This window comes from Canis lupus, chromosome 2 (genome assembly GCF_011100685.1).
Source record: "Canis lupus familiaris isolate Mischka breed German Shepherd chromosome 2, alternate assembly UU_Cfam_GSD_1.0, whole genome shotgun sequence".
Taxonomy (NCBI): Eukaryota; Metazoa; Chordata; class Mammalia; order Carnivora; family Canidae; genus Canis; species Canis lupus.
The window spans coordinates 12,640,545-12,657,965 of NC_049223.1; the positions used below are offsets into that span (position 1 = coordinate 12,640,545).

Consider the following 17,421-nt stretch of genomic DNA (forward strand, 5'->3'; position numbering starts at 1 on the left):
AAAAGACATAATAATGTATGGTATACAGTAGTTACTCAAAGTATTGGTCTTCCTTTTTCTTTTTTTGTTTTTGTGCTCAACTACCCTAATAATAAGTTTAGAGTTATCATTCTCAATTACCAGATACTTTCAAGAACTGACACTGAAGTAAAGAATCTCAAGGCCTTTGTTGATGCTATCACAATGGGTTGAAGGCTTTGTTTGAAGGTATTCAACTTAACTGAACAAACTGGGTAATGCAGTGTGCTGGTCCCTGCAAGCTAAAGGTTGGATAAAAAATTATTGCAGATCTCAAAGAGTTTTCAATCAAATATAACCAAGTATGACAAATACTCACTTTATGCTACTATAAAGCATACTGCAGCAAAGTACCACAGGGTGCCATCCAGAAACTATGGGAGTCACATAACCCGTACTTGTAGAATCAGCGGAGTGAGATGCTGGGGAAGAGCACACCACACGGAGGGCACAGACATGCAGGCGGGAAGCCACCGAACATTTGGAAGCAGAAAGCAGGCCCAATGGGGGTACATATAAGAGTGGAAGGAGCAAAACCTACAAAAGTGGTTGGGAATATATTGCAGAGGGTCTGGGGTCTGAGGGTTTTTTTTTTTTTTTTTCAGAGTCCACTTTATTGAGTGCTGTAGCATTTACACAGGTCAAGGGAGGCAGGCGATGGGCCATGGCTAAATAGACCCCCTCTCCAGGGTTTCTGCTTGAGCGGGATGAGGACTAGTTGGTTCAGGATGGTACAAGCCACCCCTTCTCCTCCCCCAGGAGAGGCCCCCTCCCTCCCACAGAGCTACAGCAGCCTGGGCTTTTTTTTTTTTTTTTTTTTCATTAATAGTTGGGTTTATTTCACCAGTGGGTTTGAAACTCTTGCCTTAGGCAAGAATACTACAGTAATTATACCAGAAATAGACAATTTCCTACACTGTCAAATATATAAAAGTTCCTCTTGCACTTTTCTCAACACTGATCAACAAGCAGATGCAGTCCACATTTGCTTTGATCAATCTACTGAGTTAACCCAAGCTTCTTCTTCAGAGACTCTGGCATTTCAGGTGGAGGTGGGCGAGGGAGCCTGAAGTAGACCTTCACAGAGTCATAGATGAACCACTGTAGTGCAGTCAGAGTGCCAATCATGATGATATGGGCAAAGAGTCCCTTCCATACACCTTTAAATCCGAGTCTCTGAAGGACTTGAGAAGCACTGCTACCTTTCTCTTTATTCAACACCAATACCACAGAATCAGCAGGATGAGAAACAACTGCACAGAAGACTCCAGCTATATAACCTGCTACAAATGTTACAACCAGTTGCTCTGCCTTTGAACATTCACTTCTGGGCTTGGGAACCACAAACTTATATAATGCTTCAACAGTACGTTCAAAGCAGGCAAATTTCATCATGGTGTATGGTATCTGTCTCATCCAGAGAGGAGCAACCCCCTTGTAGAATGCTTTTAAGCCTTCTTCCTTATACATTTTGGGAGCTGCATCCCTCAAGATGTTGGCATAACCTGGTTGGGTTTGAATTCTAACCTTAGCAGCTTCCATAGGAGCCAGGGCAATGTCAGCAAAGAATTCAGCACTGGCAGAGGCAGCCAAATACAGTGATGTGCGCCAGAGATAGGCATTCTCCTCTCCATGTGAGGAATCTGTGCTTGACCTAAGGCAACAAGAAACCACAGAAGGTTTTTGAGCAAGGGAGTGTGATAACCAAAGATTTCCCTAAGACAGGTTGCTCTGGTGGTAGTACTATCATGGATGTTTACTATCTAAAAGGGGTCAAGCCATTGCAAATTACTTCAAAAAAAATCTTACAAATACACTGAAAACTGTTCCTCTCATCGAAAGACTAAGTTAATGTGAGAGCTCACACTTTTTTTAAAAAAGGAACTATATACTATACTAAAAGCTTTTAAATTTAGGAATATTTCTTGGGCAACATATGAGTTTTCTTGAGTTAGAAGGAAAGGTTGATGGAAAACTGTTGCCTCTTGTCTACCGAGCTGGTGACTTTCCATTCCTCCTACCCAGGAACAGTCTGGGGATCTAGAGGCCTTACCAGTCATCCACCTAAATCCAACAGTCAACACAGAAACTGGCTAGAATTTGCCTCTCCTTTTCCACTTCTACCAAGATCCTAAATGTGGCAATCTCTGTGAAGAGACATGAAGGTGAATCCATTCCTAGAACCCAGAGTCACCGTTTCTGTAGAGCGTGATGTGTTCAAAGTAAAGCACCAGTGGTGTGCACAAACTATTTGAAAATACATGCATGTGGGCTTCACCTTAGGAAAATCTGATGTAGAAATCTGTTTGTAGAAATCTGAAGACATAGTTAAATAAAGATGTGATTCTTCATCCTTGTTTACCTTTGCATTTAAGACAATTAGATAAATATACAGCTTTTCGAGAACAAATGAGAATGAAAAACTTGGTTTTTCTTTACTTCAGCTGTCTTAAAAATCTCAGGTTACAAAGGATCAGGTGACACAAGGATAAGGAGACACAACAGTAAAAGGAAGAGGGAAAACTGGTCAGAAGCTTTTGAATTATTATTACTCCCAGGAAAAGAACTTCTGGAGCAACAGAGAAGCAGTGTTCAATGATTCTCAAACACCGCTGTAAGTTAGAATCATGAAGAAGTTCTGTGAGGGGCACTTGGCGGGCTCAGTCAGTAGAGGGTGCGACTCTTGGTCTCAACGTTGTGGGTTCGGGCCCCATATTGGTATAAAGATTGTTTAAAAATAAAATCTTAAAAAAAAAAAAGAAGTTCTGATGAAGATTCCTAACTCTGGGAAGCGAACTGGGGGTGGTGAAAGGGGAGGAGGGCGGGGGATTGGGGTGACTGGGTGGCGGGCACTGAGGGGTCACTTGACGGGATGAGCACTGGGTGTTGTTCTGTATGTTGGCAAATTGAACACCAATAAAAAATAAATTTATTATTAAAAAAAATAAGTTCTGTAAAAAGTGAGTGTTCCTGGGCCCCATCTCTGGAGATTGTTTCCATAGATCTTGTGGAGTGGAGGAGAGGAACCGTTATCTGCATTAAACACACGCACGTTGTTTTGATACCAACATAGTATGGGAACTGCTAAAAAAAAAACAAAAACAAAAAAAACCCCACTCATCTCCATGTTTCCCAAATCTCTAAGCACGCAGCTGTCTTTTTATATTTGTCTTAATAAAAATATTTGTCTTTTTATATTTGTAGTATTTTCTAATGGGAGTGCTTGCTTCAAACCCTTTATGATTAGAGTAAAATCCTTCCAGATGGTTGAAACTCCAAAATCTTCACATTCTTTCCAGTTTTATAATGGGCTGACATAGGCTCATGGAAAATTAAGAGAATAGAAATGAAAATGGAAATAGAAATGCCATTAGGAAGATGTGTCAGTCTAGATGCACTGAGCAGCAGATGCCAAGATGGGATGAAATGTGTAAGGTTTTTATTAAGGAAAATGATGTTGTACGGGAAAGTGGGGAGGGGGCTTAGGAAATCTTAGGATCACTCACTCACCAGACACACAAATCTGACCCTAAGCAAAGAAGAGAGAGAGAAAGTTTCAAAGAGGCATCTTACACCACTATATAGTGCAAGGAAGCTTCTACAGAGCTGTCAAGGAGTCCTCAAGGCAAAATAGACCTAAGTTTTTTTTAAAAGGATTTAGATTTTATTTATAGATTCTTCCTGCCTGTGTGATACACAAAATCTTCCTAGACAAAGACCTTGAGAAATTAGTGGCTTTGAAGTTAATTATATTTCCTAAAGAAAATTTCCAACTAACACTGAGATCTTGCAGTATTTTTTTAATTAATAATTAAAACCTCACCCCTGGAGAAGGGAGAATAATCATCATTCCATTAGAGATGCTATACCATTCATTCATTACATTAACAGAGCAAACAAGATTCTAGAAATGGCTCCTTAAATACACAGTGTTGTGATGTTAAGCGCTTTCCACTCTTCTGGCTATCTAATATCTAGATATTCCTGGATATGTCACGGTCTTTGGTTCTCAGATAAATTGAAAAAAGACAGGTAGCATCAATAACAATAATTACTGGTAGCAGTTCCACGGAGTAGATCTGTCTTGTTTCAATTGTTCCATGAGCACCCAGCAACATACTAGGATCTGCCTAAACACTGCCATTTTATAGCTTCTTTTCCTTATATGTCCTCTATTTATCCTCACTGACATGGTGCTTAATGTTTCAGTGTGACGTTTCCAAAGCACTCTATAAAGTGGCTAAATATAACTTGTGTCTAAGAGGAAGGCTTCCCCATAGTAGTCTCTACAAGCAGCCCCCACTTTGTGGTTCCAACGTGCATGAATTTCGGTTACCATGGTTTAGGTAAGTAACACCAGTTCTCCAGCAACATAATTCAAATTGCAGTTACCATACTTTATAGTGTGGAGCAATTGCATGCAGTGACTACTACCAGGTGTTCAGTCCACAGATCTCTATGCACGTAGCAGATGTGTGATACAACTGGTGGTCATGACACCACTTTGCTCCGAGTCTATCAGTTATCAGTCCTTGCACATCTGTTGTTCAGTTCTTGCACAAACAGCAAAGTATGGAGTTGTGTAATCCTTTCGTCTCCCAGCAATCAAACTCATATGTCATTTTACAAAAATGGGCAACAGAGGGGTGCCCGGGTGGCTCAGTCAGTAAGACCATCGACTCTTAATTTCACCTCAGGGTGGTGATCTCAGGGTCATGAGACTGAGGCCTGTGTGGGGCTCCACCCTCAGCGGAGAGTCTGCTTGAGATTCTCTCCCTCTCCCTCTGCCCTCTCCCTCCCAGCACACTGCACATTCTTTATCTCTGTGTCTCAAATAAATAAATCCTTTAAAAAAAAATGAGTACTAGAAGGAATTGGCCAACAAAGACGAAAGTGTAACAAAGAAGCAATAAGTGATAAAGCTAAAAGTGAAACTTGGATTGAGCACATGAGTTACAGAAGAAGAGCTAGCAGCAGGAATGGTGACTGTGTTCTCACGGATGCCTCCAGAGATACAGCCAGAGGACTTCAGTGAAGACAACTAAATGGGGAAAGAGGTCGCGATGAAAAAGATAAAGAGGTCCCAGAGGAAGTGAGGCTAGCAAAAAATTCACAGTAAAGGAATTCATAGAGGCGCTACACCACATTAAAAGCACAAAGCATAAAATGTTGCATATTGATTCTAGCTTAGGGATGTGGCAGTTCACCCAGGCTTGCAAGTTCATGACAAGAAGGCAAACACTATCTAAATTATTCTTGATAAATTTTCATAAAGAAATAAAACACTTTAATCTTTAATATTTCTCATGTGCTAAATGTTAGTTTTACTATTCTTAAATTTGTGTATATTTATTTATTTTTTAAGCAGGCTCTGTGCCCAGTGTGGGGCTTGGCCTCACAACCCTGAGATAGAGAGTTGCAGGTTCTACCCACTGAGCCAGCCAGTGCCCCAGTTTTACTGTTTTTTTGTTTGTTTGTTTGCTATACACATTTTTTTGAAGATTTTATTTATTTATTTGACAGAGAGAGAGCACCAGCAAAGGGAAAGGCAGAGGGAGACAGAGAGGCCAACTCCCCACTGAGCAGGGAGCCCTATGTGTGATGCTCTATCAGAGGACTCTGGGATCATGACTTGAGCCAAAGGCAGAGCTTAATCAACTGAGCCACCCAGGCACCCCCACCCGATATACATTTAAAGTGTCAAAATATCAAGTAACAAAAATCACAGAATCTTGTATTCCATTAACGGTTTTCTCTAGTACTAAAACACACTACTTCATTCTATCAATTGCAAACTGTTATTTATTAAGTTTTTATTCAAAGAAGCAACTGTTTAAAAATGTTTCTTGAGAGCAAAATACATCGCAAACCATGTTTGACAGAAAACCACAACTGTTTATAGACCCTCAGAAAAGTCGCACTTGAATATGTTTACCACACACACCATTGTAAGAGTTACTGCATTATACCAAATTTCCAACTGCTTTTTCCCTAGTAAAGTTTAACATTTATGTTGAATGCCACAAATCTGATGCAACCAGGAAGATATTTTTTTTTTCTTTTTTAGAGAGCGAGAGAGCACATGCATGTGTGTGTGGCGGGGGTGCGGGGGTAGGGAGGGACTAGGAGGGAGGGACAGAGGGAGAGGGAGAGAGCATCTCAGGCTGACTCCCCACAGTACAGAGCCCCATGTGGGGCTCAATCTCATGACCCTGAGATCATGATTCCAGTGGAAACCAGGGGTCAGTCATCTAAACTACTGAGCCACCCAGGCAACCAGGAGGATAGTTTCTTAATCAACTAGTTTGGAAGTAGCAACCTTCAAATTTCTGCTCTTTGCTCCATATATTTTCTGTCTTCTGCTGTACCTCCTCTGGAACCCAACTTCCCAAATTCCATTTCTAGCCATGGGTACTCACCGGACCAACATTACTATACCAGCTGTACTGAGGACACCACTGTACTAGTGAGAGGTACATATCTTTTACATGTGCATACAGATAAACAAATGAATGAATGAATGAAGCTATGAGAAGTTTTTTTTATGATAGAGAATATCCACCTTATTTTTTTTTAAGATTTTATTTATTTATTCATTAGACACACAGAGAGAGGCAGAGAAATAGGCAGAGGGAGAAACAGGCTCCATGGAGGGAGCCCGATGCGGGACTTGATCCCAGGACTCCAGCATCACGACCTGAGCCAAAGGCAGATGCTCAACTGCTGAGCCACCCAGGCGTCCCAAACTATGAGAAGTTGATTAAGGATTGTGCTTCTGGACTTCAGGATGGGTGAATTAAAGAGTAAATCTTGAGGCTGAAGGTTGGAGGAAGGTGATCAAAAGGTAAGAAAAGGTGAAAGTTATGAGACAAACAAGCACTGGGGACGGAGTGTACGCCATGATAGTGTAGCTAATACTGCTGTGTGACATGTAGGAAAGTTCTTAAGAGAGGTGATCCGAAGAATTCCATCACAAGGAGAAATTTTTCCCCCTTTATTCTCTTTATCTTTCTAAAAAGAAATTTTATTATATCTATAGAAGATGGATGCTAGCTGAACCTATTATGGTAATCACTTCACAGTATATGTAAACTGAACCATAATGCTGTATGCCTTAAACCTATAAAGTGATATACCAATTATTTCTCAATAAAACTTGAAAAAAAATAAAGAGAAAAGCTTCCCGCTGGGCATGACCCTTGTGCTGTCAAAGCAGCCAATCCTTGGCCAGGATGGAATTCCCATGAGGCATCTGGGACAGTGGCCCTGGGGTAAAACCAGAAAGGGGTGCCAGGAATGAGTCAAAGGGAAAACTGAGAATTTGTCTTTCCCAGTCCCTCCTCTAAAGCATGGAATTTTGAATGATATTCAGCAAGGTATGTTACCCAGGGTTGCCAGGGTGTGTGTGGCCATGAAAATGTGTAACCATGTCTATGTCACTGCCCTGATCTCCCACCATGGACATCACCCACTCCTAGAAAGTGCCCCAAATCTTCCCTTCCTCCTACTTCCCACACAGCTTCATACTCTTCTCTGTTCTGGAGGGAGACTGAGAAGTTAACACTTTCAAGGGAATAGTTGGTTACATTTCCATGGCTTGGCAAACTAGAAGAATGGTAATTCTATATACGGAAGTTCCTCTTCTTACAAAGAGATAAATAAAGCCATTTCTTAAGCAGTCCTAAGTGACAACGCACCCCTGACTAGTGGCTGGGACAGGGCATAAGTGACATGTTTTCCCCATCAGTCATCTTTATTGGTTTCTAAGATGATTGAAGAGCTGCTGAAACATGGGACATTTGGAGAGACTGCTGGGAAGGGGAGTGAGGAATGTGGGCTGTGGCTTGAAGAGGAGTGAAAGATAAGACCACCAGAGGCTAAAATGTGCTCCTTCAAATTCACACAGGAAGCCTCAACCCTCCTACCTTGGAATGTGACTGCATTGGAGATAGGGTCTCTAAAGAGGTGATTAAGTTCAAGCGAGGCCATTAGAGTGGTCTCTTAATACAATTTGACTGGTATCCTTATAAGAAGAGAACACTTGGACCCAGAGAGAGACACCAGGCCTGTGCACAACCAGAGCGAAGACCATGTGAAGATACATGGAGAAAGTGGCCATCTGCAAGCCAAGGAGAGAGGCCTTAGAAGAAACCAGTTCATTAATCTAGAGCTTCTAATCTCCAGATCATGATAAAATAAATTTCTGTTGTTTAACCCACCCAGTCTATGGTATGTTGTTACAATAGCCCTAGCAAGCTAATACAGGTAGGATGGCGCTATTAGAGGCTTGGTAGACCCTAATTAAAATTAAGATGTACCTGACAATTTTTTTTTTAAGGGAAGAGCTGTCAAGGTCCCCTTCCAAAAAGGAAAGTCTGAGAGGAATTGTCACAGCCAATGGAAGCCTAAGGAATATAATAATTAGCTGTAAGGTAGTATTTAGACGAGATCCTAGAAAGAAAAAAAGATATTAGGTAGAAACTAAGAAGATCTAAAAAGAAAGAAGAAAGAAAGAAAGAAAGAAAGAAAGAAAGAAAGAAAGAAGAAAGAAATTAGAATAAACAGACGAAGAAAGAATTAATGAAGTTGAAGTAAGGAAGGAAGAGAATAATCATACATCCTCACTACCGTCCGAAAGAAAGAAAGAAAGAAAAAGAAAGAAACTAAGAAGATCTGAATAAAGTGTGGAATTTAGTTAGTAATAATGTATCAATATTGGTTTGTTAATTATAACCAATACACTATAGAAATGATAGACATTAGTAATAGGGGAAAATGGGGGATGGGAGCAGGATACACAAAAATACTTTGTATTAGCTTCACAATTTTTCTGTAAACCTAAAATTTTGAAGTTTAATTTTTGAAAAAGAATGGGAAGAAATATATAAAATTCTAAGATACTATAATGACAGAAATCTCCATGGTTACCTAGAGGTGGGGATGGAGAGAGCAAATCACCTGCAAAGGAGCAGTTGGCGGGGGGGGGGGGGGGGGGGGGGGGGGGAAGAAACCCTTGTGGTGGAGGTTACAGGATTGCCCACAATGACCAAAATTCATCAAACATTTTTTTTTTCATCAAACATTTTAAAAGTGTGAATGTCATTGTATGTAAATAATACCTTCATAAAAGAGGTAATGGGAAGATGTTGAAAGTCTCTTAAGTTGTTGTGTAAGTAGTTTTGGAAAATCATTTTAGCAGCAGGGTAGAGAATGGTTTGGAGATGAGATCAGCACAGAGACAATTGCAGAAGTCCAGGCAAGAACAGGCCAGAGTTTGAACAAAGAGCTAGTGGGTTGACAGGGGTGATTTCAAACTACACTGGAGAAAGACAATGACAATTTAAATAGCTAGTGCTCACACCCATCATCTCTTTTAATTCCTCCAGTCTCTGAGAAGGAGAGGATATTATCCTTGCTTACAGAGAAGAATTGAGTTGGACAAGTTAAGAAAACTCTAAGAGGGGTGCCTGGGTGGTTCTGTTGGTTAAGCATCTGCCTTCGGCTCAGGTTATGATCTCAGGGTCCTGGGATTGAATCCCACATCAAGTTCTTGCTTAGTGGGAAGCCTGCTTCTCCCTCTACCTCTACCCTCCCTCCCCTTTAACCCTGCCCCCTGCCTCATGCACTCTCTCACTCTCTCTTAAATAAGTACAATCAAAGAAAGAAAGAAAGAAAGAAACCATAGGAGCCTGGAGAGATGTCACAAATGAGCTACTGGTGGGTACCCTTCTCTTCCTGTTAGAATTCATTCCAATTGGTTTTCATAATAACCATAGAAGTTATTTTGTTTTTAAAGATTTATTTATTCATGAGAGAGAGAGAGAAAGAGAGAGAGAGAACATAGGAGTAGAGGGAGAGAATCTTCAAGCAAACCCCCTGCTGAGCACAGAACCCAGCACGGGGCTCAATCTCATGCATGACCCGTGAGATGATGACCTGAACAGAAACCAAGAGGTGGAAGCCCCACCGACAAAGCCTCCCAGGCACCCTGAAGTTATTTTTTTTTAATAGATGCCACTGTAAGAATGAAACATCTCAAGGGAAGTGGAGTTTATTTTCATTCACATGTGTTGACAAATAAAATGTGTCTGTGCACACACATGATTGAGGTGACCACATATTATATGGGATGCTTCCTTATCTAAGCATTTGTTTTAAAGCCTGCATCCCACATTAAAAGGTGACATGTATGTGCTATTTACTATGGTTACTGACAAGTTTAGGAATCAACAAACAACCATTGATTAAACGTGCTGGGTACTACCTAATGTGGCAGACATTTTACATGTTATCTCATTAAACCCTCTCAATAGCCCAAAGGGTAAGAATCAGTCTCATTAGACAGATGAGTAAATTGCAGAGCTTCAGTGACTTACTTGCTCAAGATTCTGCAGCAAGGAAGTGGCTACACCCCATAGGAATTTGAAACCAGAGGTACATGGTCTTGCAAACGTGGGCTTTTCCCAGTGATTAAGAGTAGGGAACCACAAAGAACCACGTGTGTACCTGGAAAAACCATTAAGCCCTTTGCTTTTGCTACCCTTTCCCTTTCGTCACTGCCCCCTCCACACACACACACACACACACACACACACTAAAAAGAAAGAAAGAAAGAAAGAAAGAAAGAAGAAAGAAAGAAAGAAAGAAAGAAAGAAAGAAAGCCCCACATACATACTATTTTCAGCCTCCCACCAGATAATAATTATAATTTTACAGAATTTCTTTTAACTAATGAGTTATAAACCAGCAGGCTACCAACTGAATCTGATCCTCCGACATGTTTGATTTAGCAAATAATTTTTTAAAAATTGAATTTTTACACAGTCTCCACCAGACCCTATGGTCCAAGATCTGGCTGTTTTGTTCATTTATGTTACCAACCTAGTCCCTTGCAAACATCCCTAGAGAGGTTAAATTAAAACTGAAGCCCAGTGAAAATGCTAGTATCCCTGGCAGAGGCTAATACTTCCAACTGTCTAAAGTAGTTTGTACCTCATTGTGACTAAGTTTAAAAGCTCTCCTAAGGAGAGATTTTGAGATGGAAAGCTAGAGCATCTAAGTAAGGAAAGCAGAGGAGATATTGGGAGCTGGAAGAGTGGGAAATCAGGGGTTTTCCATATTTTTCCCATAATCCTCTATCCACCCCTCAAAGCTTTCCTTTGTCCATTTGCTTAACCTCAAGTAGGAATCCCTAACCAATGATATCCTGCTAGTTAGCGTTCACTATTTTGGAAAATTAAATAACCATAAACATTACCCAGGGCAATAATGCCCTGTAGTAATCTGTAACTAAGAGGTCTAATGTTTCAGGCTTGCAAGAGCTCACTTCTTTTTATATCAAAATATGAAGAGTCTGAGCTTCCATTCTGTATGGAAGGCCAGTATTTTTATTAATAATAATTAACTTTTATTGAGTACAATATTGTATGCCAGGTACTTTGATTTCAAACAAGAACACATCTTGTTTATATATATCTGCATAAATAATCAATAATTTTCAAGGACAGAAGAAGCAAATCCATATTTAGGAAAGAGACATTATTCTGATGAAATAATAATTTTCAGGGTCATAACTCCCACAATGAAGACAAGTGTTGGAAATATTAGTGAGAACAGGATTGCTCCTCATTTTCTTTGATCTTTTTATTACAAAATAGCATCTTTAATAAAATGTCCATCAACCTATTTTTCTAAAAGTAGGAGAACAAGGGAATTGTCTACTCTCAGAGATGTTTAAATTTTCTCCTCTGACAACATGAAGCTAAATCTTTGAAATTATAAGTATTCCACAGTTTTAAAGACCCAGGGCCCAGATAATTAGGGTGAAGTTATCTGAGCTCCCCTCCTTGGATTGGTCTAGAATTAAGACCCTAGGTTTGAGAGGGGCATAAGCTCCATTTACACCTGGCTAAGCAAGTCTTTGAGGTTCTATCTTTTTCATTTTTCATAGTTTTAATAGGAAATTACTTTAAATATCAAAATTCTTGAGATATACAATTGAGAAATTCAGTTGCGATAACAGTGAAACTATTTTTAAAGCATAGTGTTGTAGGGCAGCCCGGGTGGCTTCAGACCAGGGCCTGATCCTGGAGACCTGGGATTGAGTCCCATGTCAGGCTCCCTGCATGGAGCCTGCTTCTCCCTCTGCCTGTGTCTCTGCCTCTCTCTCTCTCTCTCTCTCTGTGTGTGTGTCTCAAGAATAAATAAATAAAATCTTTAAAAAAATAAAATAAAGCATAGTGTTGTACTTAGGTTTGTACTGATATCTGCAATTTAATTGGAAACATACCAAAAAGAAGATGGAACAATGGAGAGATAGAGTAATGGATATGGTGGATACATGACAAAAAAAGTATAGTGAAATGTTAGTGAATGTAAAATCTAGATGATAGTTACACAGGTGTTTGCTACAAAATTTTGACTTTGCTCTAAGTTTAAAATTTTATTTGTATTTTTTAAAACTCTCTGTAAATTTAAAAACTAAAGGTGAAGGAATACACAAATAGGTCAATAGAATCCTTAACCATAGAAAGCCCAGAAACATACCTGTGAATGTATAGGAATGACAGTAGTAATATACAGCAGGGGGGAATAATTGATCATTTATACATAGTGCTGGGAAAAGAAGTTGTCCATAAAAAAAAATTTGATTTCTACCTCAGTAAATTCTATAGTCCAGTCCTTTATAGTGAACTAATCTAATTCTGCTTTTTCTCTCTATTGTAACCCCAGGGCCTGGTTCTTACAGGGTGGTCAACAAATATTTGTTGCATGCATAATATAGGAATGAAGACCTCAGACCTAGAAGATATACTGCAGGTTGTGGGATTCCTGTAAGCTGTGCTGAGCCTGGGGTTGGTAGCAGGAACCAGGGAGCTGAGTCTTGAGGCCTATTTGTCATAAGCTGGGCTAAAACACTATCATACTGACTCCTGATTGCAAAAAAGCAAGTTCAAGGATGAGTTCTGAGGTTGTCCTAGACTTCTTCAGTGGCTGATAGAGCTCCCTGCAAGACTTGCAAGAACAGGGTACTAGAAGATGGCGGAGTAGTAGGGCATCTCAACTCACCTGGTCCCACCAACTTCCCAAGATAACTTTCAAAACATCCTGAACACCTACAAATTCAACCTGATATTTAAAGAGAAAACAGCCAGGAAAGCTACAGAGAGAAGGGTTTTCACTTCTAGCAAGAATCTTCTAGGGTGAAATTTACTTAGGTTGTTGTTGATATCCTTGACTCAGCCTGTTCATGCAGCCACTCTGCCCTGAGAAAAATGACAAGAAGGAAGAATTCACCACAAAAGAAAGAAGCAGAAACAGTACTCTCTGCCACAGAGCTACACAATATGGATTACAATTTTATGACACAAAGCCAATTCAGAACCACAATTATAAAGCTACTGGTGGCTCTGAAAAAAAAAGCATAAAGGATTATAGAGGCTTCTTACTGTAGAATTTGGGTATAATCAGGCTGAAATTAAAAATCAATTAAATGAGATGCAATCCAAACTGGAGGTCCTAACGACTAGGGTTAAGGAGGTGTAAGAAAGACTGAGCAACATAGAAGACAAGTTGATGGCAAGGAAGGAAGCTGAGGAAAAAAGACAAAAACAATGAAGAGACCACGAGAAAAGGTTACGGGAAATGAATGGTAGCCTCAGAAGGAAAAATTTATGTATAATTGGGGTTCCAGAATATGCCAAGAGGGAGAGAGGGTCAGAAAGTATATTTGAACAAATCATAGCTGAGAATTTTCCTAATTTGGGGGGAGAAACAGGCATTCAGATCCAGGAGATAGAGAGGTCCCCCCCTCAAACCAATAAAAACCATTCAACACCTCGACATTTAATACTGAAACTTACAAATTTCAAAGATAAAAAGAAAATCCTTAAAGCAGCGAGAGACAAGAGATCCTTAACTTATACGGGGAGAAATATTAGATTAACAGCACACCTCTCCACAGAGACCTGCAGGCCAGAAAGGGCTGGCAGGATATAGTCAGGGTCCTCAATGAGAAGAACATGCACCCAAGAATACTTTATCCAGCAAGGCTCTCATTCAGAATAGAAGGAGAGATAAAGAGCTTCCAAGATGGCCAGAAACTGGAAAAATACGTGGCCAACAAAGCAACTCTGCAAGAAATATTAAGGGAGACCCTATAAAAGAAAGAGGAAGCCCAACAAAACAATCCACAAAAACAAGGACTGAATAGGTATTACAATGACACTAAATTCATATCTTTCAATATTTACTATGAATGTGAATGGGCTAAATGATCCCATCAAAAGACACAGGGTATCAGACTGGATAAAAAAGCAAGACTCATCTATTTTCTGTCTACAAGAGAGTCATTTTAGACCTAAAGACACCTCCAGCCTGAAAATGAAAGGGCAGAGAACCATTTACCCTTCAAATGGTCCTCAAAAGAAAGTTGGGGTGGCAATCCTCATATCAGATAAGTTAAAGTTTATCCCAAAGACTGTAGTAAGAGATGAAGAGGGACACTATATCATACTTAAAGGGTCTATCCAACAAGAGGACCTAACAATCATGAATATTTATGTCCTTAATGTGGGAGCTGTCAAGTATATCAATTATAACCAAAGTAAAGACATACTTAGATAATAATACACTAATAGTAGTAGACTTCAACATGGCCCTTTCTGCAAATGACAGATATCCTAACACAACATTACCAAAGAAACAAGGGCTTTAAATTATGCACTGGACCAGATGGATTTCACAGATATATACAGAACTTTGCATCTGAACGCAACTGAATCCACATTCTTCTCAAGTGCACATGGACAAATCCGATCTCAGATGATACCAAAAGATTAGGGTTGTCCCCTGCATATTTTTAAACCACAATGCTTTGAAACTAGAAGTTAATCACAAGAAGAAATTTGGAAGAAACTCAAACACGTGGAGGGTAAAGAACATCCTACTAAAAGATGAATGGGTCAACCAGGAAATTACAGGTGAATTAAAAAGATTCATGGAAACTAGTGAAAACGAAGATACAACCATTTAAAATCTTTGGGATAAAAAAAGAAATCTTTGGGATACAGCAAAAGCAGTCCTGAGAGGGAAATATATCGCAATACAAGCATCCCTCAAAAAATTGGAAAAACCTCAAATACACAAGCTAACCTCGCACCTAAAGGAAATGGAGACAGAACAGCAAATAAAACCTGCACCAAGCAGAAGAAGAGAGCTAATAAAGATTTGAGCAGAACTCAATAAAATAGAAACCAGAAGAACTGTAGAACAGATCAACAAAACCAGGAGTTGGTTCTTTGAAAGAATTAATACGAAAGATAAACCATTAGCCAGCTTTATTAAAAAGACAAAAGACTCAAATTAATAAAATCATGAATGAAAGAGGAGGATCACAACCAATACAAAGGTAACACACATGATATTAAAAACATATTATGAATAGCTATACGCCAATATTTGGCAAGCTAGAAGAAATGGATGCATTTCTGGAAAACCACAAATCACCAAAACTGGAACAGGAAGAAATAGAAAACCTTAACAGGTCAACAACCAGCGAGGAAATTGAAGCAGTCATCAAAAACCTCCCAAGACACAAATGTCCAGGGTCAGATGACTTCCCAGGGGAATTCTATCAAACATTTAAAGAAGAAACAACACTATTCAACTAAAGCTGTTCCAAAAGATAGAAAGGGATGGAATACCTCCAAACTCGTTCTATGAGGCCAGCATCACCTTAATTCCAAAACCAGATAAAGACCCCACCAAAAAGGAGAATTATAGACCAATATCCCTGATGTATGCAGATGCAAAAATTCTCAACAAGATACTGGCCAATAGGATCCAACAGTACATTAAGTAGATTATTCACCATGACCAGGTGGGATTTATCCCTGGGATGCAAGGCTGGTTCGACACTCATAAAACAATCAACGTGATAGATCATATGAACAAGAGAAAGAAACAAGAACCATATGATCCTCTAAATAGATGCAGAGAAAGCATTGGACAAAATCAGCATCCATTCCTGATCAAAACTCTTCAGAGTGTAGGGATAGAGGGAACATGCCTCAGCATCTTAAAAGCCATCTATGAAAAGCCCACAGCATATATAATTCTCAATGGGGAAACACTCAGAGCTTTCCCCTAAGATCAGGAACAAGACAGGGATGTCCACTCTCACCACTGCTATTCAACATAGCACTAGAAGTCCTAGCCTCAGCAATCAGACAACAAAAAGACATTAAAGGCATTCACAATGGCAAAGAAGAAGTCACTCTCTCCGTCTTAGCAGATGACATGATACTCTACATAGAAAACCCAAAAGCCTCCACCCCAAGATTGGTAGAACTCACACAGCAATTTGGGAATGTGGCAGGATACAAAATAAATGCCCAGAAATCAGTGGCATTTCTATACACTAACAATGAGACTGAAGAAAGAGGAATTAAGGTATCAATACCATTTATAATTGCACCCAAAAGCATAAGATACTTGGGAATAAACCTAACTGAAGAGGTAAAGGATCTGTCCCCTAAAAACTACAGAATACTTCTGAAAGAAATTGAGGAAGACACAAAGAGATGGAAAAATATTCCATGCTCATGGATTGGAAGAATTTATATTGTAAAATGTCAATGCTACCCAGGGCATATTACATGTCCAATGCAATCCTTATTAAAACACCATGGACTTTCTTCAAAGAAAGTTGGAATAAATCATGTTAAGATTTGTGTGGAATCAGAAAAGACCCTGAATCCCAGGAGAATATTGAAAAAGAAAACCATAGCTGGGGGCATTACAAAGCTGGATTTCAGGTTGTACTATAAATCTGTGATCATCAAGACAGTGTGGTACTAGTACAAAAACAGACACATAGATCAATGGAACAGAATACAGAACCCAGAAATGAGCCCTCAACTCTATGGTCAACTAATATTTGACAAAGCAGGAAAGAATATCCACTGCAAAAAAGGACAGTCTCTTCATAAAATGCTGCTGGGAAAATTGGATGTGCAGAAGAAAGAGACTAGACCATTCTCTTACACCATTTACATGGATACACTCAAAATGGATGAAACAGACAAAATGTGAGACAAGAATCCATCAAAATCCTAGAGGAGAGACTAATGTGAGACTAATGTGAGACTACATGTGAGACTAAATATGAGACAAGAATCCATCAAAATCCTAGAGGAGAACACAGGCAACACCCTTTTTGAACTTGGCCACAGCAACTTCTTGCAAGATACATCTGTGAAGGCAAGGAAATGAAAAGCAAAAATGAACTATAAGGACTTAATCAAGATAAAAAGCTTCAGCACAGCAAAAGAAAAAGTCAACAAAACTAAAAAAAATCTACAGAATGGGAGAAATTATTTGCAAATGATATATCAGATAAAT

The 17,421-nt window shown here is 39.5% G+C and overlaps 1 protein-coding gene across 1 annotated transcript in view; it reads right to left on the reverse strand.

Annotated features, from left to right (window-relative positions):
- Positions 1 to 833: 833 nt before the first annotated feature.
- The window catches only part of LOC608816 (phosphate carrier protein, mitochondrial-like), a 35,435-nt gene continuing 18,847 nt past the window's right edge, over positions 834 to 17,421 (reverse strand). The window contains exons 4-6 of the mRNA XM_038532062.1: positions 4,976 to 5,059; positions 2,072 to 2,082; positions 834 to 1,672 (exon numbers count right to left, since the gene is read on the reverse strand). Coding sequence (XP_038387990.1) covers positions 1,018 to 1,672; positions 2,072 to 2,082; positions 4,976 to 5,059 — 750 coding nt within the window. The 3' untranslated portion in view covers positions 834 to 1,017. The remainder of the gene's footprint in view (positions 1,673 to 2,071; positions 2,083 to 4,975; positions 5,060 to 17,421) is intronic.